Below are 24,849 nucleotides of genomic sequence, written 5' to 3'. Positions count from 1 at the left end.
AGAGCTCCAGCCTGGCCTCCTGTCCGGCCCAGGTCACAGGAGAGGAGGGGAAGGAGAACCGAAGGATTTCTGCTCCTTTCTGTATTCCCCCCGTTCTGGCTAGAATTAAAATAAATCCCCTGGAGCATAGAACTATGTTCACACACCGCCAAAATAATGTCCGTTTTTATTGGACAGCCGTCATTTAACAACAAATGACGTCCATTAATATATGAGTTACAGAGTTATTTGTTGGCCAATGAAAACGGGCGTTATCTGAACATAGCCTAAAACTATATAACTTGACTAAAGTCATAGGGGAAAAAGTAATCTCAGTGATATCAGGAAGGCCGGCTTCACAGAGGTCGTTTGAGGTATACGGAGGAAAAAACGGAAGCAGAAAGGGACCCAATTCTGTGCAGTCGGTTTGGATTTGTTTTTCCATTAACCTCCATTATAATAAAAAAAGGATCAAAACAGATGTGTTTGGCCGTTCTTTTAAAAAATAGTACATTGTATGATCGTAGCCTAAAAGTGACCATTTAAAAATGCATTAAACGAATAATACTGATTTAATATAAAATTAAACTCAATGGGGTGCATTTGCTAAGCAGTCTGATGTGGGCGACTATTCTAATGTGGGCGACTATTCTAGTGTGGGTCGGTGTTTATTATGTTACAATATATTATTTGTGATTTATGGTAAATTGTTGTGATTTAAGTAAAAAGTCCTAAAAAAGTGGCAAACAAATTCCCCTGGTACTGACCAGACGTAGGCCCTGCACCGGTACTGACCAGACGTAGGCCCTGCAGCCGTACTGACCAGACGTAGGCCCTGCAGCCGTACTGACCAGATGTAGGCCCTGCAGCCGTACTGACCAGACGTAGGCCCTGCAGCCGTACTGACCAGACGTAGGCCCTGCACCGGTACTGACCAGACGTAGGCCCTGCACCGGTACTGACCAGACGTAGGCCCTGCAGCCGTACTGACCAGACGTAGGCCCTGCAGCCGTACTGACCAGACGTAGGCCCTGCAGCCGTACTGACCAGACGTAGGCCCTGCACCGGTACTGACCAGACGTAGGCCCTGCAGCCGTACTGACCAGACGTAGGCCCTGCAGCCGTACTGACCAGACGTAGGCCCTGCAGCCGTACTGACCAGACGTAGGCCCTGCAGCCGTACTGACCAGACGTAGGCCCTGCACCGGTACTGACCAGACGTAGGCCCTGCACCGGTACTGACCAGACGTAGGCCCTGCACCGGTACTGACCAGACGTAGGCCCTGCACCCGTACTGACCAGACGTAGGCCCTGCACCGGTACTGACCAGACGTAGGCCCTGCACCGGTACTGACCAGACGTAGGCCCTGCACCGGTACTGACCAGACGTAGGCCCTGCACCGGTACTGACCAGACGTAGGCCCTGCACCGGTACTGACCAGACGTAGGCCCTGCATCGGTACTGACCAGGCGTAGGACCTGCAGCCGTACTGACCAGACGTAGGACCTGCAGCCGTACTGACCAGACGTAGGCCCTGCAGCCGTACTGACCAGACGTAGGCCCTGCACCCGTACTGACCAGACGTAGGCCCTGCACCGGTACTGACCAGACGTAGGCCCTGCACCGGTACTGACCAGACGTAGGCCCTGCACCGGTACTGACCAGACGTAGGCCCTGCACCGGTACTGACCAGACGTAGGCCCTGCACCGGTACTGACCAGGCGTAGGACCTGCAGCCGTACTGACCAGACGTAGGACCTGCAGCCGTACTGACCAGACGTAGGCCCTGCAGCCGTACTGACCAGACGTAGGCCCTGCACCGGTACTGACCAGACGTAGGCCCTGCACCGGTACTGACCAGACGTAGGCCCTGCACCGGTACTGACCAGACGTAGGACCTGCACCGGTACTGACCAGACGTAGGCCCTGCAGCCGTAATGACCAGACGTAGGCCCTGCAGCCGTACTGACCAGACGTAGGCCCTGCAGCCGTACTGACCAGACGTAGGCCCTGCAGCCGTACTGACCAGACGTAGGCCCTGCAGCCGTACTGACCAGACGTAGGCCCTGCAGCCGTACTGACCAGACGTAGGCCCTGCAGCCGTACTGACCAGACGTAGGCCCTGCAGCCGTACTGACCAGACGTAGGCCCTGCAGCCGTACTGACCAGACGTAGGCCCTGCACCGGTACTGACCAGACGTAGGCCCTGCACCGGTACTGACCAGACGTAGGCCCTGCACCGGTACTGACCAGACGTAGGCCCTGCACCGGTACTGACCAGACGTAGGCCCTGCACCGGTACTGACCAGACGTAGGCCCTGCACCGGTACTGACCAGACGTAGGCCCTGCACCGGTACTGACCAGACGTAGGCCCTGCACCGGTACTGACCAGACGTAGGCCCTGCACCGGTACTGACCAGACGTAGGCCCTGCACCGGTACTGACCAGACGTAGGCCCTGCACCGGTACTGACCAGACGTAGGCCCTGCACCGGTACTGATCAGACGTAGGCCTGCGCTGTTTTTTTTTAAGGTTTTTGAAAAGTCAAAAATGGGCGCAAATCCTGGATTATTCAAATTTTTGGGTGAACAAAAAAAATAATAAAATATTCACCCATCGAATACTGATTCATAAATAGAACTGAGACCAAAAATGAGCGACAAATTATTCACCTAAAAATAGGTGCAAAGCCCTGGATAAATTTCCCCCAATGACTAAAAGTGAAGCGTTGTCTTTTACTTGTTCCTGGCCAATCCGAAAAGAATTAACAAAATAAAAAAAAGGATGGGCAGCGATGAGCTGAAACATTCCAGTTGTTTTGATATTTATAGAATACTGTTTATTACGTTGAAGATTATTTTATTAAAAGCTGGGCCAGAGTCAGTAGGTGAAGTTTGTGCAAAGACTTGACATGGCAGCTACAGAGCCACAACTGCCCAACGTCCTTAGGAAGACCAGGCATCTGGATCCATGTAGTTCTAGGCGTCGTCTTACGTCAAGTTGGACTGATCGTGATCTTTGACAACGGCCGATATTTGCTTTTATTTTTACATAGTGGGAACGTAGCTGTAGTGGGAGTCGCCAGAGTACCTAAGGTTGGACTGACAGACGGTAGATGATTCTCTTGTCACTGTCCCATTCTTTTAAATGGAGCTTGCACAAGAGTTGGATCTACCGGCCAGGCGTGATTCCACCATTTGGCAGGGCTGGCGGATCTCTTCTAGCTATAACACGGCTGTACTGCTACTTATGGTCGGCGATCTTGGTTTTGGGTTTTTTTAAGCAAGCATCTTAATAAGTAACACTCAAAAATACCGCCTGTTTAGGGATTCATCCAAAGCAACGACGCAAAGTATTTACTATAGCGAAAGCATCATATGTAATGCGGTAGCGTGATATACCGGCAATGGTTACACCTTCCATTGTGGTGGAGCAGAGAGAGTTACAATGACTTCACAATGTGTCAGGACTGCTTGTGTACACCTCAGTAAGTGGGTAAAGCCACGGCAGATGTTGCTGCTGCCAAAAATATTGGTTCAGTTTTCAAATACCAAAAATAAATAAATAATGTTGTTTTTTCACAATTAAAAAAAAAACTAAAGTAAAGGAAAAACTGTATATTTGTCTTTGTGGCCATAATACACTGTAAGGTGGCCGTACAACTTACACAGCCGCCATTCACTCACCGTACCCAGGTGTGTAAGATCAGGAGCCTCAGACCGCCACCTCTGGGGGCAGATTATACCCTTTGGCTATCTTCCCACTGGTTAGACTGGATAACACTGGTGCTATACTAGAAATGTTATATGTTTCCAGTACGTCTTTTTCCTCTCCTCCTTTTGATATCCTTAATTTAGCTGTCTGGCCGCCCGTCAGTGCAGTGACGGCTGTTGGTGCATTATTCTAGGTCAGGTGGACTGATCGCCCTTTGTCGTTAATTGTGAACTCCATTGAATTTAATAGTAAAAACGGTGAAAGGACGGTGTTTGCAAAAGACGTCCAAAATTAATTGTCATGATTGTTATTCTGACATCCACGCAGACAGCACCCATTATTTTATACACTGTGTGCATTGGGCGTCCGTCATTTTATTAAGGTCAGTTAAATCGCAGCGAAAGCAGACGTCTTTTCTGTGACCATAGCCTTACAATAGAAAACCTATTCCTAGTGTTGCAGTACATGGAAGAAATAGAACGTTGCTTGCAGTATTCTGAGAACACGGTGACAGTGTTGGTTAGTGGCTGCATACAGAAGCTAGGCCCAGTTGGGGTTCATTGGCGTTGTGTTGTATCCTGCAGTATCTGGTAGTGGTTGGAGACTTCCCCAACGTTTTTCAGTAAACTTTATGGATGGCCGTTCAAATTAGATAATTTTACTGGCTAAATTCCAACTTCTTACAAAGCCTTCATATGCAAACGGGCCTATTTTCCCCCCACTCTGTGCTCACGTAGGGGAGATTGTTAAGTGGGGGGGGGGGAGGGGAGACAAGAGTGGATGGAGAATGTGCTCGCCGCTCTGTTTGTTTTCCCTCTTAGGACGCTCATTCCAAGAATTTCTGCATCTAACCTGGTTATCTCCACTCAACTCAACTCAGCATTTTAGGTTCAGTTGTCTGTCAGACTATGTAGCAGGTACTTTTTATCTATTTATTTTTTTATTATTATTTATTTTAGTCCCAAGGCAATGTACATAGGGCAGAGGGGAGAGAGGTCTGCGAGGCCTAGGCCCCCACTACATGGGGCAAGCGTCAGTAAACAGCCGATGATATGAACAAGAAAATGCGGCTTCCTCAGCTCAGTTGTAAGGGGACACATGACCAGTGAATGATGATAGGAAATGGCTGTGGGAATGGGGTGATTGGGTGACCCTTCCGTCCTGGTAGACAAGCCCTGTGATAGACTCTAAACAAGGGCTGATCTAGGAGATCTGCCGGGAAAACGTCCAGAAGTTGGCTGCCAGGCGTACGTCATAGGACACGCTCTTGGCACATGTCAGACCTATGACTTTTCTTTTTTTTTATCCAAACATAAGTCTGACATAGTGCAAGAATCTGATCTGCTCTGAGCCGCAGCCACTCCTAGCGACATCTGTTGTTAAATGCTGAGGGGAACAATGGACCATGGATAAGCCCTCTAGAAAACTCCATTTTTACTGAAGTTCTCTCTGTTAAAGGGGTGCTCCGGCCACTGAATACTGAGTGGGCATTCACACATTTTGCAATTATGCTCTGTGACAACTTCAGGAATATACTGCAGAAAATTCTCACTGCACGTAAACAAAATTGTCACATGCATGGATGGTGGGTCGTCATTGGCTTTGGTGATGCACCGAAATATGCATCACCTCCAACTCCTAGGAATCTAGGTTATGTTTTGCTGCATTGCTTAGGACAAAAATATTTTCCTGCAATTTCAAAAGAAAAAAGAGCACCCCCCCCCAAACATTATAAACACCACACACACAGGTTGTACTTGATTATGGGCGCCCCCAGACACAACTTTTTTGTGGCATTTTTTGACCTTCACAAAAACACCAGAAAAAAAACACCAATGCTGACCATGGAGTTTTTTCCATACCTTTTTTTTTTCTGAAATTTTAAGGCAGTGTGAAAGCAGCCTTAGTCCCTGTTTTTGCTTGAAAAAAATCATAACAGAATTGTGAAGTATGGTACTGTACTGTGCGCATGTATGAATGTTTCCCTTCAGTATGGCAGTCTGAGGCTATGTTCACCACCATCTTTCACAACAGCTGTCGTTTTGAGGCCGATATTGGCCGTTATTTTATAATGACTGCTGTTATTTGTATAATCACAGACGTTATTTGACCACAGAATGACGGCCATCTAACTGGCAAAATAGACAGTGTGGGAACATAGCCTGAAGCTGTTATTCAGTTGGTAGCAGATTACATTGCCTGCGCTGGTCGGATGCATTGGGTATTTGTTAATTTATTGGTGGAAATCACCCTTAACCCTTTAATGACAGAGGCAATTTTCATTTTTGCATTTAAATTTGTTCCTCCTCATGTTTAAAAGGCCATAACACTTGTATTTTTTTCCCCTACAGACGCATATGAACCCTTATTTTTTGCGCCACTATTTTTACTTTGCAATGGCAGACTTTTTTCATAAAATTTGCTGCGAAAGTGAAATTGTTTTTACGCCGTTTGTCCTATGGTACAACTGATATGTTATCTATGTTCCTCAAGTCGGTCTGATAAAAATGATATGCAGCTTGCTTAACGTTTATATTATTTGACGGCTTTAAAAAAAATAAAACCTTTTACAGAAAATAAACGTTCCTTAAAATCCCTCAATTGCTTATGACGCTTTTATCCTTTGGTCTATGGGGCGGTGTGAGGTGTCATTTTTTGCGCCATGATCTGTAATGATTGCTTTTTGATCGCTTTTTATTACAATTTTTTTAGGATTTGATGCAACCAAAAATGCGTAATTTTGCACTTTGGCGGGTTTTGTGCTTACGCCATTTACCGTGCGAGATCAGGAATGGGATAATTTAATAGTTCAGCCGATTATGCACTCAGGGATACCGAACATGTTTGTTTATTTATAAAATGGGAAAAGGGGGGTGATTCAGACTTTTATTAGGGGAAGGGTTTTTTTTTTATTAATAAAAAACTTTTTTTTTTCAACTTATACATTAATTAAAAGTCCCCCTGGGGGCCTTCTATATACACAGTACTGATCTCTCATAGAGATACATATATACTGCGCTGATCCCCTGGGGGCCTCCTATATACACAGCACTGATCCCCCTGGATGCTTTATACAGCACTGATCAATGAGATCGGTGCTCTATTGGTCTGGTCTGCTGCAGACCAGATCAATAGCATACTGAGCCAGAATCAGCATCATTCTGACGCTGAGGCCCGAGCTGTTAAGATAAAGGGATCCCCCCTCTGTGATTGCCCCTCTAGACACCAGGAAAAGCCGCACAGAAGACTTTTAAATGCAGCTGTCATGTTTGACAGCTGCATTTAACGGTCTTAATTAGCGGGAGTGGCGATCGCTAATAGCCGTGGTCCCCGGCTGCCGTTAGCAGTCGGAATTGCGGCAGTTCAGAACGGGGTAACGGAGCAGCCACCCTCTGAACTCCCCTAGCGACAAGATGGCGTAAATGTACGTCTTCCGTCGTTAAGGGATTAATGAATAGTCTCCTTCCCCTAGCTCTCAACTGCTGCTTTCTGCTGAAGACATAAAAATCTGTGTATGAGTCTTTCTCTCTGTCTCCCCCACCTCCTTCCCACTCCCTTATGAGACAGTTAATGTAAACAAATCCCTGGCAGGCTGTATCTGCAACATTGGAGCTTCTTTGTAATGCTTGGAGGGTTATTCTTAGGTCAAGGTGCTGATGAACTCACCGTGATTATCCCTCCGAGCATTACAGAATGCAGATAGGGACTTGTTTACATCAGCCGTCTCAGAAGGGAGGGTGAGGCGGGGGAGACAGAGAGAAAAGCTCACACACAGATTTTTGTGCCTTCAGCAGAAAGCAGGAGCTGAGAACTGGGGGAAGGAGACTGAATAGATAACAAGTATGAAAGTATGTTAGTCTCACCATGGGCATATCAAAGATTATGTTTGGGCTGAATACCCCTTTAAGGCCCCTTGCCAGAAACGCTGCTTTGCCTAATAATCAGCCTGTTTTAAAGTCATGCTGCGTTTACACGGAACGATTATTGTGCGAATTTGCACGATAACAATCGAATTCGAACGATAATCGTACGTGTAAACGCAGCGAAAGATCGTTCGTTTTGATTTTACAACATGTTCTAAAATTGTCGTTCGTCGTTCGCAAAAAAAAAAAACGCAGCGAGAAATCATTCATTTTGATCTTACCACAAAAAATTCACAAATCGTTCAGTGTAAACAGTCGTTCAGCGATTTTTCCTATGTGCGAGATAGGCTTAAGCGATCGCAAAACGAATTTTCCGTACAATATATTGTTCCGTCTACACGCTGATCGTTATAAAAAAAAATCGTTACTTTGAAATCGTTAATCGTACGATCGGGCGAATTATCGTTCCGTGTAAACGCAGCATTAATGTAAGCGATCAGCCGAGGACGGGGGAAACGCCCAATCGTTGGTTAATTGCATCTTTGGTGCAGGGGCAAAAATTTATTGCTATCAGCCCTGATGCTGGGTTTACACGGAGCGATAATTCGCCCAATCGAACGTTTAATGATTTTGAAGCAACGATTTGGTTTTTATAACGATCAGCGTTTAAATGGAGAAAAATTGTTAGAAGATTCGTAAGAAAAATCGTTATTGCGATCTTTTTTAAGATCGCTTAAGCCCATCTTTTACATAGGGTAAATCTTTGAAAGTCTGTTTACACGAAGCGATCTGCGAATTTTTTGCGAATGACGATTTGAGAACATGTTGAAAGATCAAAATGAATGATTTTTCGCTCATCGCTTGATTGTTTGCTGTGTTTACACGGAACGATTATCACTCAAATGCGATTGTTATTGCGAAAATTCGAGCGATAATCGTTCCGTGTAAACGCAGCATAAGTCTCTCTGTCTAAATAGGGGGTGTTCAGCTGATAGCAATACGATTACAATGGCTGCACGAACGATACAATGGTCATTTATGTGTCCCATGATTGATTGTGCCTTCTGAGGTACTGCAAACGAGTTCAGATCTCAGCTGATCGGCACTTGCGTCCATGTAAAAGGACCCTTATGGTCCTTTTACACGGAACGATTTATCGTTCGAATTTCCGTGATAACTATCGAATTCGAACGATAATCGTATGTGTAAACGCAGCGAACGATCAAACGACGAGCGAGAAATCGTTTATTTTGATCTTTCAACATGTTCTCAAATTATCGTTGGTTGTTCGCAAAAAATTCACAGATCGTTCCGTGTAAACATTCCTTCAACGATTTCACCTATGTGTGAGATGCGCTTAAGCGATCGCAAAACAATCGCATTACGATTTTTCCGTACGATGTATCGTTCCGTCTAAACGATGATCGTTGTAAAAAAAACATCGTTCATTCAAAATCGTTAATCGTGCGATCGGGCGAATTATCGCTCCGTGTAAAAGTACCATTAGAGAATAACCATTGTTCTCCGTATATCACTAGTACAAGTAGTTGAGAAAACACTTCATTGTATTCAAACAGTCCTCTTTACAGGCTCTAGAGATTGACCCTGAACGGCACCCCTACTCATTCAGTCGGGATTTTATAAGACCACACTGGGTACTTAAATAATATCATGAATAATAAAACAAGTAAACATATTATATACTAAAGTAGAAAGTCACAGTGCCTGCACTAAAAAACACTAAGAAAAGAAGTGGAGTTGTGGAGTACACAGTGGGTATTGCGTTGTGGATCTGGGGATCGTGGTGCTGCTCTCTATAGCAAAGGTTCGTGATATACCGTACACATGTAGAAAAACAAGAGCGCACTCACCCCATAAAATGTCTTCATCTTTATTAATTTATCATTGGTTAAAAGCCATCCATGTATAGTCGGGTGGTAGAAAACGCCAAACACTTAGATCACAGAAGACGTCTTCTGTGATCTAAGTGTATTGGCGTTTTCTACCACCCGACTATACGTGGATGGCTTTTAACCAATGATAAATTAATAAAGATGAAGACATTTTATGGGGTGAGTGCGCTCTTGTTTTTCTACATGTGTACGGTATATTATATAGCAAAGTGTGCATAGTTGTTTGATCTGTAAAGAAATAAGAAAATAGAAACAATAATAAAAAGTGATCAATACGTAATATGATACTAATAAAAACTAGATCATGGTGCAAAAAATGACACCACAACCTCCCCTGTAAGTGATAAGTGACAGTAGAGGCACAATATGGACATTTTAATCATAACTAGATTTGCATTTCCAGGGAAATACATAGTGCTTGAAAAGAGCGCCCCTTTAACAGTGACTTCCCTTTAAAAAAAAAATTAGCCCTTGTTATCCTCCCTTTAGGAGCAACTTTGGTACCGTCCCTTATGGAGCGACTTTGGCGCCATCCCTTTAAGAGTGACCTGTATACTGTCCCTTTTTGGACCAGCTAAAGTACTGGCCCTTTAAAAGCGACTTAGGTGTCACCCTTTGAAGAGCAACTTTAGTGCTGTCCCTTTTAAGAGTGACTTTGGCCGTGGCCCTTTAGGAACAACTTTAATACTGTGCCTTTAAAAGTGACTTTAGTACTGTTCCTTTAAGGGTGACTAATGTACCATCCCTATAAGAATGACTTATGTATCATCCCTTAAAGAGTGACTTTGGTACTGTCCTTTTAAGAGCCACTTATGTAATGTCCCTTTAAGAGCGACTTTGGTACATTTGATACCTTTACCTCTGCTACTTCACTGACTCAGCCGTGCTGTATCATGTGGGTTTCGGCTATGCTACATCACCGGCTCACCATGCCAATCTTTCTCATGTCAGTGAGAGAAAATTATTAAGGACCTTCCATCTTCTATTGGCCGTTAGTGGACATGTGACTGTGTGGATGTTGTGAGGCATTGACTGACAAGACCTTAGAATTTTTATTGGCTGCTATATTTTAGCTATTTGCATATGCGCTGTGATTGGCTGTTAGCATTTACAGTGTGGCCATTATTTCCTGTGGGAAATTAGGGGTCTTTAAACATAAATATCTTGAAAACGGCAAATCTCATCGAAACCAAAAATAGATAGCACACCTGTCACCGCTGAGGGCTTCGAAACACAGTTTGAATGGAGTCTGTACACAAAGTGGTTCGGGCTAGTTCGCAGAAGAATGGCTGGAAGAAGAAGAATACAGATTACAATATAGAGATTTTTCAAGCACTAATTATTTTCCAAAAAATAAAACATTAGAGAAGCTGTAACCAAGGATCTCGCTGTATTCAGACTGACGTATAGAATAAGGAGATCAGGTCCTTTATACTGTAAAGTGCATTATATAAACATGGAAACTGCACAAAATTAGCGGAATTGCATTTTACCCCATAAATAATATTTTGGGGTTCTGTCATACATTTTATGGCCGATTGAAAGACACCATTACACAGTACACTTATTTCTGAAAAACACACCAAGCCCCCACCTGGCCCTGTAGATGGGGAAATAACAGCGCTACAGCTCTTAGAAGGCGAGGAGGAAAAAACAAAAATGCTAAATTAAAAGTTGGCGCCTGATCATGAAGGCCATTTTAGACTCTGTCCTTAAGGGGTTAATGTAACATAAATTCTGTTTGTCATACGCTCAGCACAGCTCAGGCTGCATGCATCTTCTCCAGGCAGTGCTCGGGCTGCATGCACCTTCTCCAGGCAGTGCTCCTGGTTTATATAGGAGTCAGATGTTCTGGATTTCTTTTTTAGGCATCGCTGAATGTGGCTGCACGCATTGCACACCAGTATCCGGTGCGCACAACTTCATGCACATCCTGTGCTAGCGGATAAACCTTTTCCATGATATCCCACAATGTCTTTTTAGGCAAAATAGCAGCAGTAAAGACGTTGTGTGAAGTTAGCCTCAAAGTGCGATAGTGATCATGTAGTGTGTTGTATTACTTGTGAATCGTGCAAAGTGCAGTATGTTGGCCGTACAACCTAGCAACTTGGAAATTCATAATACAACATATATAGGATTCTACTGTTAATAGGGTTCTTCACCAACATTTTTCTTTCAGATGAACTGGTACCAGAAAGTGCCAAAGATTTGTACTTCTCTTAAAAATCTCCAATTCTCCAGTACTTATTAGCAGCTTTATGTCCTGCAGGAAGTGGTGTGCTCTCTCCTGCCATCTCTGTCCATGTCAAATCCCTATAGAAATCCTCTACTACTCTGGACAGTTCCTGACATGGACAGAGGGGGCAGCAGAGAGAACTGTGTCAGACTAGAAAGAATTCTCCACTTCCCGCAGGACATACAGCAGATGATAAGTACCGAAAAAATCTGATTTCTTTGGTGGTGAGACAAACAAGCTTACGGTTATAGCTATGGAACAGGTCTTAAAGCGACTCTGTACCCACAATCTGTCCCCCCCCCAAATCACTTGTACCTTCGGATAGCTGCTTTTAATCCGAGATCTGTCCTGGGGTCCGGTCGGCAGGTGATGCAGTTATTGTCCTAAAAAACTACTTTTAAACTTGCAGCCCTGAGTCAAACGACCGTGGCCTATAGTGTGTGTGCCCCAGGTTTGCACCACCCCTCCGTCCCTCCTCCCCACCCTCTTCATCATAAGAAATGCCCCTAGAACATTTTCTCCTGTCTGAACATTGCACAGGTGCCTTAACGATCCAGCCCATGTGCCGGGCTGACACAGGTGAGGAATAGGAGACAATCTGCCTGGAGCATTCCTAATGATGAGGAGGTTGGGGAGGAGGGACAGAGAGGGTGTGCCAGCCTAATGCATACACAATCTAGGCCACGGCCGTTTGGCACAGGCTTTCTGAATTGTGACTGAAAGCCACTAGATAAAAAGGACATGTGCTGGACTTAGCTGGGCTGTTACTGTACTGGAGAACACTTCCTGGGTCTTTTATATATTAACAAAAAGGCTTCTATCTTACAACTGAAGACAACCATGGAGATCTAGCTGTGTGCTTATTTACCTCCCTGCTTTACTGCTGTCTCGTCCACTTTAAAGCTCCTGGATCCCAATGAAAAACCTGGAACAGGGCCTCCAATTAGAATGTGGCAAATGGTTCCAGGGTGGCACCAGGGTCGGGGGGTACTGCTGCATCTGTTATAGCTATGTCCCTGCAAGACTTTGTTTAGTGTAGCTTCTGATTTACTTTACATTTTTGCTGAAGGGGGAGCGGATCCTTCATATTATATTTTAATATTTTTTATATCCACTCGTTGTTTTGACATTACTGCACCGTGTGGACTGGGGCTTAAAAAGACTAAGGGGGAGATTTATAAATTATGGTGTAAAGTCAAACTGGCTCAGTCGCCCCCGGCAACCAATCAGATTCCACTTTTCATTCCTCACAGACTCTTTGGAAAATGAAAGGTGGAATCTGATTGGTTGCCAGGGACAACTGAGCCAGTCTCACTTTACACCATGTTTGATAAATCTCCCCCTAAATGTATCAATGTTGAAGGCTGAGTAGTAGATCTCACTAAGGGTGCGTTCACACCTACAGGATCTGCAGCAGATTTGATGCTGTGTTCAGTTATTTAAATGAAATCTGCTGCAGATCCTGTAGGTGTGAACGCACCATAAATGAGAGAGTTCTATTTTATTTAGATAGTATAGTATCTAGTTTTATTTTCCAGGATGTTTTTCATATTTTATTGGACCCTTTTTTTTTTTTTTTTACTTTGGGAAATCTTATTGCGAGAAGTTTTTCCATCCAGTGTTTAATAATTAAATGGGCGTGGGGGATTTTTTTTCTTCCTAATTTCTTCCTAGAGGCTTGCTACTTATCTCACCCCCTCCCCAATTAAATGGTTGGAATGTACACGTTAGGCGAGGCGCCAGTGTCCTTTCGTACCCCTGATGATTCAAAAAGGATATTCATTTATGCCTTTTAAACACCATGCAGATTAAAATCAGAAAGATTTTCTTCATCAGAATCTAACATCCTTGAAAAATTAATTTGATGCTTGTGTTATCAGTTAATTGAATCAGCTCGGGGACGAGGTTTGTGTGGAGGGTGATTAAAAGCCGCCTCTCTCTGGGCTTTCTTTTCCCTTTTTTTTTTTATTTCAAACGCTGCAACATTATGAATCCCTCCTTTTATTTTCCCATTTTTATACATTTTCACTAGAATCAGGATGAATATGGATTGTTTCTCTTGTCTTCCAAGCTTTAGGCTTAGAAAAGTCCAGCAGTTTCTGGGGTATCCACGAGGCCACTGAATTTTAGGATGATCTGTGTTGTGGAATATCTGTATCCACTCGGACCTGACAGCAGAAAACAAATCTATATGAGGATGCTCATAGATATCGAGGCCTTTGGTTAGAAATATGGAAGAAAGGTAACGGTAACACATAGGCCTAACATCTCGATAGAGTAAGGCTGGGTTCACACTGCATTTTCAGCATATGTTTAACGAATCCGTTTTTTTAATGGACAAAAAAAAATAGTGTCAGCAACGTTTTTGTGTCTGTCAAAAAAAACGGATCCATTTTGATCCTTTTTTTTTTTTTTTTTTTATAATGGAAGTCAATAGAAAAATGGATCAAAACAGATGCACACAAATGCATCCATTTTTTTGCAAAAAAAGGATTGCAAAAACGCAGTGTGAACCCAGCCTTACAGGGAAAATTATAGAGGGGCAAAAAGCTGCCAATTCTGTGCATCAAGGCTTCTTGGCTTATGGCCTCCTTTGTACATGTACACACATGCAGTTACACACATAGATGCACATACACACACACACATATACACATACTCACCTACATACACACACTTTATCCCCATCTGCTAGTACATTATAATGTTTTGTGGGGTGTATGGAGTGGGCTTAGGAGTAGCAGAGCCATGTTATACATGGTGGATATCAGCTGACGCCCATTTAACCTCTTCCATAATGCAGGCAATAGTGACGACAAAGCTGTTAGATATAGGGAAGGGGTCTTTATAATCACCTGATCGTCTCCCTCCTCCAACATACATTACAATACATTAGTCATATTAAAAATATAAGTATGTAAGTAAGTATAGACATCATTGTTGTTGGAGCTGCTGAGTGAAGGAGACACTATTGTAATAAGGAGCCCATGGTTTGGGCAGCATGAACATGACGACAGGGTCCTTACTTTCTTCATTTCTATAGCACCAATATATTCCCTCGCTCTGCACAAAGCTTGTCATCATGTCAGCTCACAATCAAAATTCCAGATTCACCTTTCAGTATGTTTTGGTGAATGGGAGGAAACGGGATCCCTTTTAATATTCTAAAAAAACTGCGAAAAAAAAGAGAACGTAATTGGCTTTGCCAGGTCCTGAGCTAGTAAAATATCAAATTATTAATCCCAAACGGCAAAAAAATACCCACTGCCAGAATGGTTGATTTGTGTTCATCTTGGAAAAAACATGGAAAAAAAATAGTAACAAAACTGATGTATCCTGATATCTATAAAACCAGCTCAGCTCCCAAGAAGCAAGCTCTTACACGGGTCCATCGATACGCAGAAACGTCACGAGACTCTTAGTATGGCGACACTGAAGTATTTTTCAGCATTTAGTAGTAGAACGGCATAATAAAAACTATATAACAATAATCCTACTGGGCTGAAAAATAACAGATAACCCCTGAGGTAAAAATTACCACAGAGGTTATAGAGGGGACTGCACCTAGGTGGTTGGTGATGCTGATACTTGTAGTCCCCCCTGAGGGGTTATAAATGCTGATGATGGTACTTGTAGTTCCCCCTGAGGTGTTATAGAAGGTGATGATGATACTTGTAGTTCTCCCTGAGGTGTTATAGAAGGTGATGATGATACTTGTAGTTCTCCCTGAGGGGTTATAGATGGTGATGCTGATACTTGTAGTTCTCCCTGAGGTGTTATAAATGGTGATGATGGTATTTGTAGTTCTCCCTGAGGTGTTATAGATGGTGATGCTGATACTTGTAGTTCTCCCTGAGGTGTTATAAATGGTGATGATGGTACTTGTAGTTCTCCCTGAGGGGTTATAAATGGTGATGATGGTACTTGTAGTTCCCCCTGAGGTGTTATAGATGGTGATGCTGATACTTGTAGTTCTCCCTGAGGTGTTATAAATGGTGATGATGGTACTTGTAGTTCCCTGAGGTGTTATAGATGGTGATGATGGTACTTGTAGTTCCCTGAGGTGTTATAGATGGTGATGATGGTACTTGTAGTTCCCTGAGGTGTTATAGATGGTGATGATGGTACTTGTAGTTCCCTGAGGTGTTATAGATGGTGATGATGGTACTTGTAGTTCCCTGAGGTGTTATAAATGGTGATGATGGTACTTGTAGTTCTCCCTGAGGTGTTATAGATGGTGATGCTGATACTTGTAGTTCTCCCTGAGGTGTTATAAATGGTGATGATGGTACTTGTAGTTCCCTGAGGTGTTATAGATGGTGACGCTGATACTTGTAGTTCCCTGAGGTGTTATAGATGGTGATGATGGTACTTGTAGTTCTCCCTGAGGTGTTATAAATGGTGATGATGGTACTTGTAGTTCCCTGAGGTGTTATAGATGGTGACGCTGATACTTGTAGTTCCCTGAGGTGTTATAGATGGTGACGCTGATACTTGTAGTTCCCTGAGGTGTTATAGATGCTCTTGATGTTGGTGGAGAGTAAACGAGACGAGGGAGTCCAGGTCTTAGGGCTCGTTCCCACTGAGCAAAAGCAGCTGAATTTCTGCGCTGAATCAGCGCTGAAATTTCAGCCGTTAAAATAGGTGCAGAGCTAATTTCCATTGTGTTGAATGGAAATTCTGCTCTGCAGTTCACACAGTGGAATTTCCGCACTGAACTAATCCGCTTTCCGCCAGAAGAATGAACATGTTCATTCTTCCGCTAGCGGAAGCCTATACAAATCAATGGGGCTCTGATTTTCTGTTTCAGCGCGGAATACAAGCGGAAATTACTCGCTGAATCAGCGCGGAAATGGGGAAAAGGGGGGGGGAGGAGGATTCTAGTATATGTTCTGGTATAGTCTAGTTTACTCACCAAATACTCGCTGAATTTCAGCGCTGAATGCATGCGGATTCAGCGCGGATTCCTCGAGCATTCCGCGCTGAATTTGTCAAGAGCTGATTACGAGCTGAACACTTTCCTAGCAGAATACGCAGTGATTCTGCTTACATTCTGCTTATATTCTGCTCGGAATTCAGCGTCAGTTGATTTCAAGCGGAAATATTTCCTTGCGTAATCCGCTCTTTTTGCTCTGTGTGAACGTAGCCTTATAGGAGAAGTAACAATCAAGTATTGCTCACCTCTCCCCGACCCCGCGATGCCCCGTGTGACCGGCTCTGGGACCCTCGTCGGAAGGCATTTTCCCCCAAGTTGTGGTGATGTTATCACATCACAAAATGTGACAGCCCGCTCAGCCAATCAGTGACTGCAGCAGCGTCCCGCCCCAGTGACTGACTAGCTAAGCGGCCAGTCCATAAAGCCTGCTGTGCTGGATGTCCCAGGGCCCAGTGGGGTCCCGGAGAGGTGATCCAGCGCTGGAGAAGCACAGAGAGAGGAGAGTTACTATAGTTTGATGATATGTTCCCCCCTGTGCTCTGAAAAGTGAAAAAGTCTTCTCCTGGTACAGTCACTTTACAGTCTATACAGTCTCTGTGTGAGGTACATATCATATACCGTCTCTCTGTGGTACATATTATATACAGTCTCTCACTCTCTTTGTGAGGTAACTATCATATACAGTCTCTATCTGTGAGGTACCTATCATATGCAGCCTGTCTCTCTCTCTCTCTCTGAGGTACCTATCATATGCAGCCTGTCTCTCTCTCTCTGAGGTACCTATCATATGCAGCTTGTCTCTCTCTCTCTGAGGTACCTATCATATGCAGCCTGTCTCTCTCTCTCTGAGGTACCTATCATATGCAGCCTGTCTCTCTCTCTCTGAGGTACCTATCATATGCAGCCTGTCTCTCTCTCTCTGAGGTACCTATCATATGCAGCCTGTCTCTCTCTCTCTCTCTCTCTCTCTCTCTGAGGTACCTATCATATGCAGTATGTCTCTCTCTCTCTCTCTCTCTCTCTCCCTCTCTCTCTCTCAGGTACCTATCATATGCAGCCTGTCTCTCTCTCTCTCTGAGGTACCTATCATATGCAGTATGTCTCTCTCTCTCTCTCTCTCTCTCTCTGAGGTACCTATCATATGCAGCCTGTCTCTCTCTCTCTCTCTCTCTCTCTCTCCCTCTCTCTCTCTCAGGTACCTATCATATGCAGCCTGTCTCTCTCTCTCTCTCTCTCCCTCTCTCTCTCTCAGGTACCTATCATATACAGCCTGTATCTCTCTCTCTCTCTCTCTCTCTCTCTCTGAGGTACCTATCATATACAGCCTGTCTCTCTCTCTCTCTCTCTCTCTCTCTGAGGTACCTATCATATGCAGCCTGTCTCTCTCTCTCTCTCTCTCTCTCTCTCTCTGAGGTACCTATCATATACAGCCTGTCTCTCTCTCTCTCTGAGGTACCTATCATATACAGCCTGTCTCTCTCTCTCTCTCTGAGGTACCTATCATATACAGCCTGTCTCTCTCTCTCTCTCTCTCTCTCTCTCTCTCTCTCTCTCTCTCTCTCAGCCTGTCTCTCTCTCTCTCTCTCTCTCTCTCTCTCAGGTACCTATCATATACAGCCTGTCTCTCTCTCTGAGGTACCTATCACATACAGTCTCTATCTGTGTGGTACCTTCCAAGATGGCCGTCAGCCAGAAATGGATCACTGCGCTGGTCAGGAGATTGGTGTGTAGAAATAGAGTGGCCCTTTTTAATATTGTCAATGAACCACTAACCCAGTGGGATGAGGGTCTTACAGGGTATCTGGGTCCCAGAAGTCCTAAAGGTGCCAAGGAATTACCCCTCAGTGTAAAGCCGCACCTAGTGAGTGAGGTGCATGGGGCTGCCTCTCTCTGGACAGTAATAAAAGGAAATAATCTTCATAGCTTCATACCGTCCATCTGTCTCAGCCTAAAGCCCCTATTTCACGGGTCGTTTAGAGGAGCAAACGAGCGCTCTCTGCTGGGAGCTGCAGGGGGGCTGCCCGGGTGACCGCTGATCGTCCGGGCAGCCCATAGGATATAGCAGCGTCTGCTGCCGACGCTCCTATTCAACGGAGCGACGGCCTGCACCCATCAGGCTGGGCACAGCTCCATAAGGCCTGCACCCACCAGGATCAGGCTGGGCACAGCTCCATACGGCCTGCACCCACCAGGATCAGGCTGGGCACAGCTCCATACGGCCTGCACCCCCCAGGATCAGGCTGGGCACAGCTCCATACGGCCTGCACCCCCAGGATCAGGCTGGGCACAGCTCCATACGGCCTGCACCCCCAGGATCAGGCTGGGCACAGCTCCATACGGCCTGCTCCCCCCAGGATCAGGCTGGGCACAGCTCCATACGGCCTGCTCCCCCCAGGATCAGGCTGGGCACAGCTCCATACGGCCTGCACCCCCCAGGATCAGGCTGGGCACAGCTCCATACGGCCTGCACCCACCAGGATCAGGCTGAGCACAGCTCCATACGGCCTGCACCCACCAGGATCAGGCTGAGCACAGCTCCATACGGCCTGCACCCCCCAGGATCAGGCTGGGCACAGCTCCATACGGCCTGCACCCCCAGGATCAGTCTGGGCACAGCTCCATACGGCCTGCACCCACCAGGATCAGGCTGGGCACAGCTCCATACTGCCTGCACCCACCAGGATCAGGCTGGGCACAGCTCCATACGGCCTGCACCCACCAGGATCAGGCTGGGCATACCTCCATACGCCCTGCACCCACCAGGATCAGGCTGGGCACAGCTCCATGCGGCCTGCACCCACCAGGATCAGGTTGGGCACAGCTCCATACGGCCTGCACCCCCAGGATCAGGCTGGGCACAGCTATATACGGCCTGCACCCACCAGGATCAGGCTGGGCACAGCTCCATACGGCCTGCACCCACCAGGATCAGGCTGGGCATACCTCCATACGCCCTGCACCCACCAGGATCAGGCTGGGCACAGCTCCATGCGGCCTGCACCCACCAGGATCAGGTTGGGCACAGCTCCATACGGCCTGCACCCCCAGGATCAGGCTGGGCACAGCTATATACGGCCTGCACCCACCAGGATCAGGCTGGGCATACCTCCATACGCCCTGCACCCACCAGGATCAGGCTGGGCCAGACGATATGATATGGCACATTATATGGAGGGAGACAGCAATGACACCTGCAGAGGATATGATACACATTATACATACATTACATTCTATATATGGAGGGGGGTTGCTGTGAATTGCTGATGTATCTGAGATGCACACGTTATCGTGGACCATCACTGAGCAGGGGAGATGAGTGACTGTAAGAAACCTTACCCTTTAATAAGGTGGCACTCTCCCCCACTCAGGTTATGCTGCCAGGTAAGAAAAAAAACACGCTTTAAGAGTTACTCTTTGGCTGTGTTTTCATATTATCCATATATGCAGCAGAGGCGTTCTGTACGACTCCGGCCTCACACAGTCACAACCTCCATCCATTGGATTGCTCATGTGAATAGGAATGTATGCGAATCACTTCATTTAGCAAAAAGGACTCTTTACTAGAAATTACCAAACAAAATATAAAGTCTTGGCAACTAGATGTCTCACTTCGCTGCTAGCTGCTGTCCACAGCCGGCTCAGTCAGCCTCTGTTGTCAGGATCGGTCAGCCTCTGTTGTCAGGCTCAGTAAGTCTCTTTTGTCAGGATAAGTCAGTCTCGATTGTCAGGATCAGTCAGCATCTGTTGTCAGGATCAGTCAGCCTCTGTTGTCAGAATCAGTCAGCCTATGTTGTCTGGCTCGGTTGTCAGGCTCAGTAAGTCTCTTTTGTCAGGATCAGTCAGCATCTGTTGTCAGGCTCAGTCTGTCTTTAGTAACAATCACACCAACATAGAACAAACGAGGTAGGGACTGGACTTAGCTACTTTTTTGTGCTGTAGAGATAGCCTGGGCTGTGTACCTGCAATCTGCGTGCCTGTCTCCATCCTTCACATGATTTATGCTTTGCCTGAAAGGTAAATCAAGGCTTCCCTCATCTCAGCAACAGCGGTTTAAGGCTTAGTCTAGTTTAAGGCTTCTTTGCTGTGCTGCTGTTTCTTTCATTTCTGGTCACATTGCACAGTAATTACTATACATATACGGTAGAGGAGATGGGAACCGCGGGAGTTTCAGTAGGGATTTAAAAGTATCCGGGAAAGCACCTTGCTGGCTGACATAGAGACATATGGTAAAACTGATCATCTTAAATCAGCTAATTCAGGCAGAATACAGGCAGATTATATACTATTGCATTATACTAATTGCACTTTGATCGTTAGTTCTGTCTTTAACGCTAAGTCAGGACACCCCTATGGAACAGATGAGGCTGTAGCATAGAGGGGGTCCTTTGTACGGGGCATCAGTCCAGGTTCTGACTGGCTAAAGTGACCAAGGTCCTGCTTGTGGTTGGGATCAGAATCATTGGATAATCTCGGTCACCTCATTCAGGCCAACTGGTGTAATGTACCGAGATCTCTTTCCGCACAAGGTTACTGTAACGATTGTTAGCAGTATATGGGACATGGTCTATAGGAAAAACTTTTCAGCAGGCTAGACGAACCTAACCTGGTGATATGCCGAGGAGGAGGGTATGCGTCTTATAGTATGTCTATTACCTTCCTCCTCTGCCCGGGTCTGGGCCCTATTCCATGGAACGATTATCGGTCATATTCGGTCGATATCAGCCGTTACGGACAATAATCGTCTCGTGGAATAGAAGGCAATAGATGTCGGCTGATCGTTGCGTCGCTTGTTTTTCAAACGTTGAAAAACAAGCGACTGATATAGCAGCGATCTGCTGCTGTCGCTCCATGGAATAGGAGTGGCGGTAGCAGACCACGGCTATCGTCCATGGGCTGCCCGGACGATCTAGCGATCACCCGGGCAGCCTCCCCGCGGCCCCTCCCGCACTCACCGGCTTGCTGCCGACACCTGGAATAGCGGCGACAGTGATTGGGGAATAGGGGCTTTAGTCGTTTGCTCCACGGTCCGATGAAACCGTTTGGAGCACTGCCCGTCTCCATAGTGCCAATCCACCCCCGGCCATCCTGCTTCTCTCTAATTATAATCAATGGAGCGAGCTGGCCAGGATGGGCCAGATTAGTGCTATGGGGGCAGGCTGTACCCCTAATGGAGCAAACAACAAACTGCACCAGAACAGCACCGAGGAGGAGTAAGACAAGTTACAGTCATGTTTTTCTAGGAAGTGTTGTGTTGCCAGAGACCATGTTTCAAAAACTCTTTATATTCATCCTGTCTGTTCAAATGAAGATGTAATGGCCAAATGGTTAAGCTTGCAGATGCATTCAGTTCCATAGATCACATAGCTGGATGTGCAGGGTAAATGCTCTTACATCTTGAGGCTTTGACTGCTTATAATGTTAGTGACAGCCGTGGTCCGGGTTGTGATTGATTTGCGGCAAAGGCAGCGCTTCTTGTACATTGGAAAACGCCATTCTCTTCCAGACAACCTTGCAGGGGCACGACTGTGTGCTATCGTCGTCTACCTGGAGCTAGAAGCCCTGTAAGGTTTGCCGCGCTCCTCTATGGTTTTTTGGTTTGACTGACAAGGAAATTTAGAAAAGGATCCATCTAAATGATAGGCCAACATTTATTTAGAATCTCTTATTTGTTTACATGGTTGTAAAATTTTTATTGTTTGTTTTGGAATCTTGTGGTAATTGTAAGATTTTCTTCCGTAGACAGTCCTCTCGTGTCAGGGGGGCAGCTATGGTTGATGCTTCTTCCATCAGGTCCTTGGGATATCCTTTATCCCAAAAAATGTTTTTTGTTTTTACCTGTGTTAGATACATCTCAATATTTGTAGAATTTTTATGGACACGCCTAAACTGTCCGAATGGAATATTCGTTTTCTATTTTTTGCTGTGGCTACTATTGACTGATAGGAACTTTTAGAGTCTACGGGATTCATATAAGTTGCCGTCAGAAATTGCTGTTTATCGTGGTGGATGAGTAGATCTAGAATCTCTGTTTCTTTTTGGGAGAAATGCTTGATATCCGTGTACAGTGCTGACCTATCCATAGATAGTAGAACCATACTGGGGACCATCTACACTGTTTCAGAGATTTCATCATAGAAACATAGAAACAAAGCATCAGAATTTTTATATAGGATTAGATTTACCACATATTCCCGTAAAAAGAAAAAGTCCAAGTAATTTAAAGTATTGCAAGTGGAACTATTGATGCCGGAGATAAGTCTTCCGGGTGGTTTGGCATTATCTTTGTGAATTTTAGGTAAGTGGTAATAGAAGGTTTTGGAGGGGTTTTGTACTACCAGAAATTTGCAGCCAAATGTAACCCCTTTGCCTTCCACATGCCACCTATAGTAGAGGACTTTAAATCACCCCACAGCCAAGTGCCAGCCTGTTCAGTCCACTGCATTTTCACTGGTACTGCGTCATTGCACATTAGTGAGAAGTAGATGCAGTGGTGTAATGTGATTGGCCAGACAAGGAGAAGTAGGTGCAGTGGTGTAATGTGATTGGCCAGACAAGTAGAAGTAGATGCAGTGGTGTAATGTGATTAGCCAGGCAAGTAGAAGTAGATGCAGTGGTGTAATGTGATTGGCCAGGCAAGGAGAAGTAGAAGCAGTGGTGTAATGTGATTGGCCAGACAAAGAGAAGTAGGTGCAGTGGTGTAATGTGATTAGCCAGGCAAGGAGAAGTAGATGCAGTGGTGTAATGTGATTGGCCAGGCAAGGAGAAGTAGATGCAGTAGTGTAATGTGATTGGCCAGGCAAGTAGAAGTAGATGCAGTGGTGTAATGTGATTGGCCAGGCAAGGAGAAGTAGATGCAGTGGTGTAATGTCATTGGCCAGGCAAGGAGAAGTAGATGCAGTGGTGTAATGTGATTGGCCAGGCAAGGAGAAGTAGATGCAGTGATGTAATGTGATTGGCCAGGCAAGTAGAAGTAGATGCAGTGGTGTAATGTGATTGGCCAGACAAGGAGAAGTAAATGCAGTGGTGTAATGTCATTGGCCTCCTGTAATGGAGAGAATGAGAAATAGCTGTGCACTATGGAGGGGCTCTCAGGGGTCCAGTAAAAACAGGATGAACATTTTTGTAACTGAAAGAGTAGTGAATGTTTGAAACAACTTCCAGTAGAGGTGATTGGTAAATCAACAAGATCTATTACATCATATCTCAGCTTTGTACAGGAGCGGGGAATCTAGATAGGCAGGAGATAAAGCAAGTGATATAAAGCAAGTTTAATCTGATCATTTGTAAAAACTTTTCCCATTTCATAGAAACATGTCAGAAGTTTTGATTGGTCCGGATCTGAGTGTTTACATCGGGAAAACAAGCTGGGAGAGGACTGCGCTGAAGAGGCGGGAGACAGATAGTGGGGCAGCCGGTCACTGTGTGGTGCCGGGTTATTATAGGTTATAGCCTTGTATAAAGAGATGGGTTCTCAGGTTACTTTTGAAAGTCTTGATGGTGGATCAGAGCCAGATGTGTCGGCATAGTGAGAGCCGGATGTGTCGGGATAGTGAGAGTCGGATGTGTTGGAAAAGTGAGAGCCGGATGTGTCGGGTTAGTGAGAGCTGGATGTGTCGGGATAGTGAGTGCCGGATGTGTCAGGATAGTGAGAGACGGATGTTTTAGGATAGTGAGAGCCGGATGTGGCGGGGCAGTGAGAGCCGGATGTGTCGGGGTAGTGAGAGCCGGATGTGTCGGGGTAGTGAGAGCCGGATGTGTCGGGATAGTGAGAGCCGGATGTGTCGGGGTAGTGAGACCTGGATGTGTCGGGATAGTGAGAGCCGGATGTGTCGGAATATTGAGAGCCGGATGTGTCGGAATAGTGAGAGCCGGATGTGTCGGGATAATGAGAGCCGGATGTGTCGGGATAATGAGAGCCGGATGTGTCGAGGTAGTGAGAGCCGGATGTGTCGAGGTAGAGAGTTCCATTCCAGAGTATGGGGAGACTCGGGCAAAGTCTTGGAGGCTGTTGTGTGAGGTACCAACAAGGGGAGGACAAAAGGTGGTCGTTGGAGGATCAAAGGTTGCGTGAGGGATGGTAGCGGGATATCAGGTCAGAAACATATGGAGGGGACAGGGTGTGGACGGCCGTGTATGTCATCGTCAACAATTTAAAGTTGATTTGTTGGGAAGTGGAAGCCAGTGAAGATATTGGCAGAGTGAGGGG

General features: G+C 45.6%; 2 protein-coding genes across 5 annotated transcripts in view; one reads left to right on the top strand and one right to left on the bottom strand.

Annotated features, from left to right (window-relative positions):
- FOXP4 (forkhead box P4) overlaps nt 1-24,849 on the top strand; it is a 73,512-nt gene that overhangs the window by 11,894 nt on the left and 36,769 nt on the right. The window lies entirely within an intron of this gene.
- LOC138768060 (proteoglycan 4-like) lies at nt 24,120-24,611 on the bottom strand. Its single transcript, XM_069946075.1, has one exon. It carries the CDS (start codon nt 24,609-24,611, stop codon nt 24,120-24,122), a length of 492 nt encoding a protein of 163 aa, XP_069802176.1.

Source organism: Dendropsophus ebraccatus, chromosome 11 (assembly GCF_027789765.1).
Source record: "Dendropsophus ebraccatus isolate aDenEbr1 chromosome 11, aDenEbr1.pat, whole genome shotgun sequence".
Classification (NCBI taxonomy): Eukaryota; Metazoa; Chordata; class Amphibia; order Anura; family Hylidae; genus Dendropsophus; species Dendropsophus ebraccatus.
Note: the sequence above shows the minus strand (reverse complement) of the source record. Positions and strands in the feature narration are given on the sequence as shown.

Excerpts from the sequence above, each read along its gene's own strand:
- LOC138768060 (XM_069946075.1), bottom strand. The coding sequence starts at position 24,611 with ATGGAACTCTCTACCTCGACACATCCGGCTCTCACTACCTCGACACAT.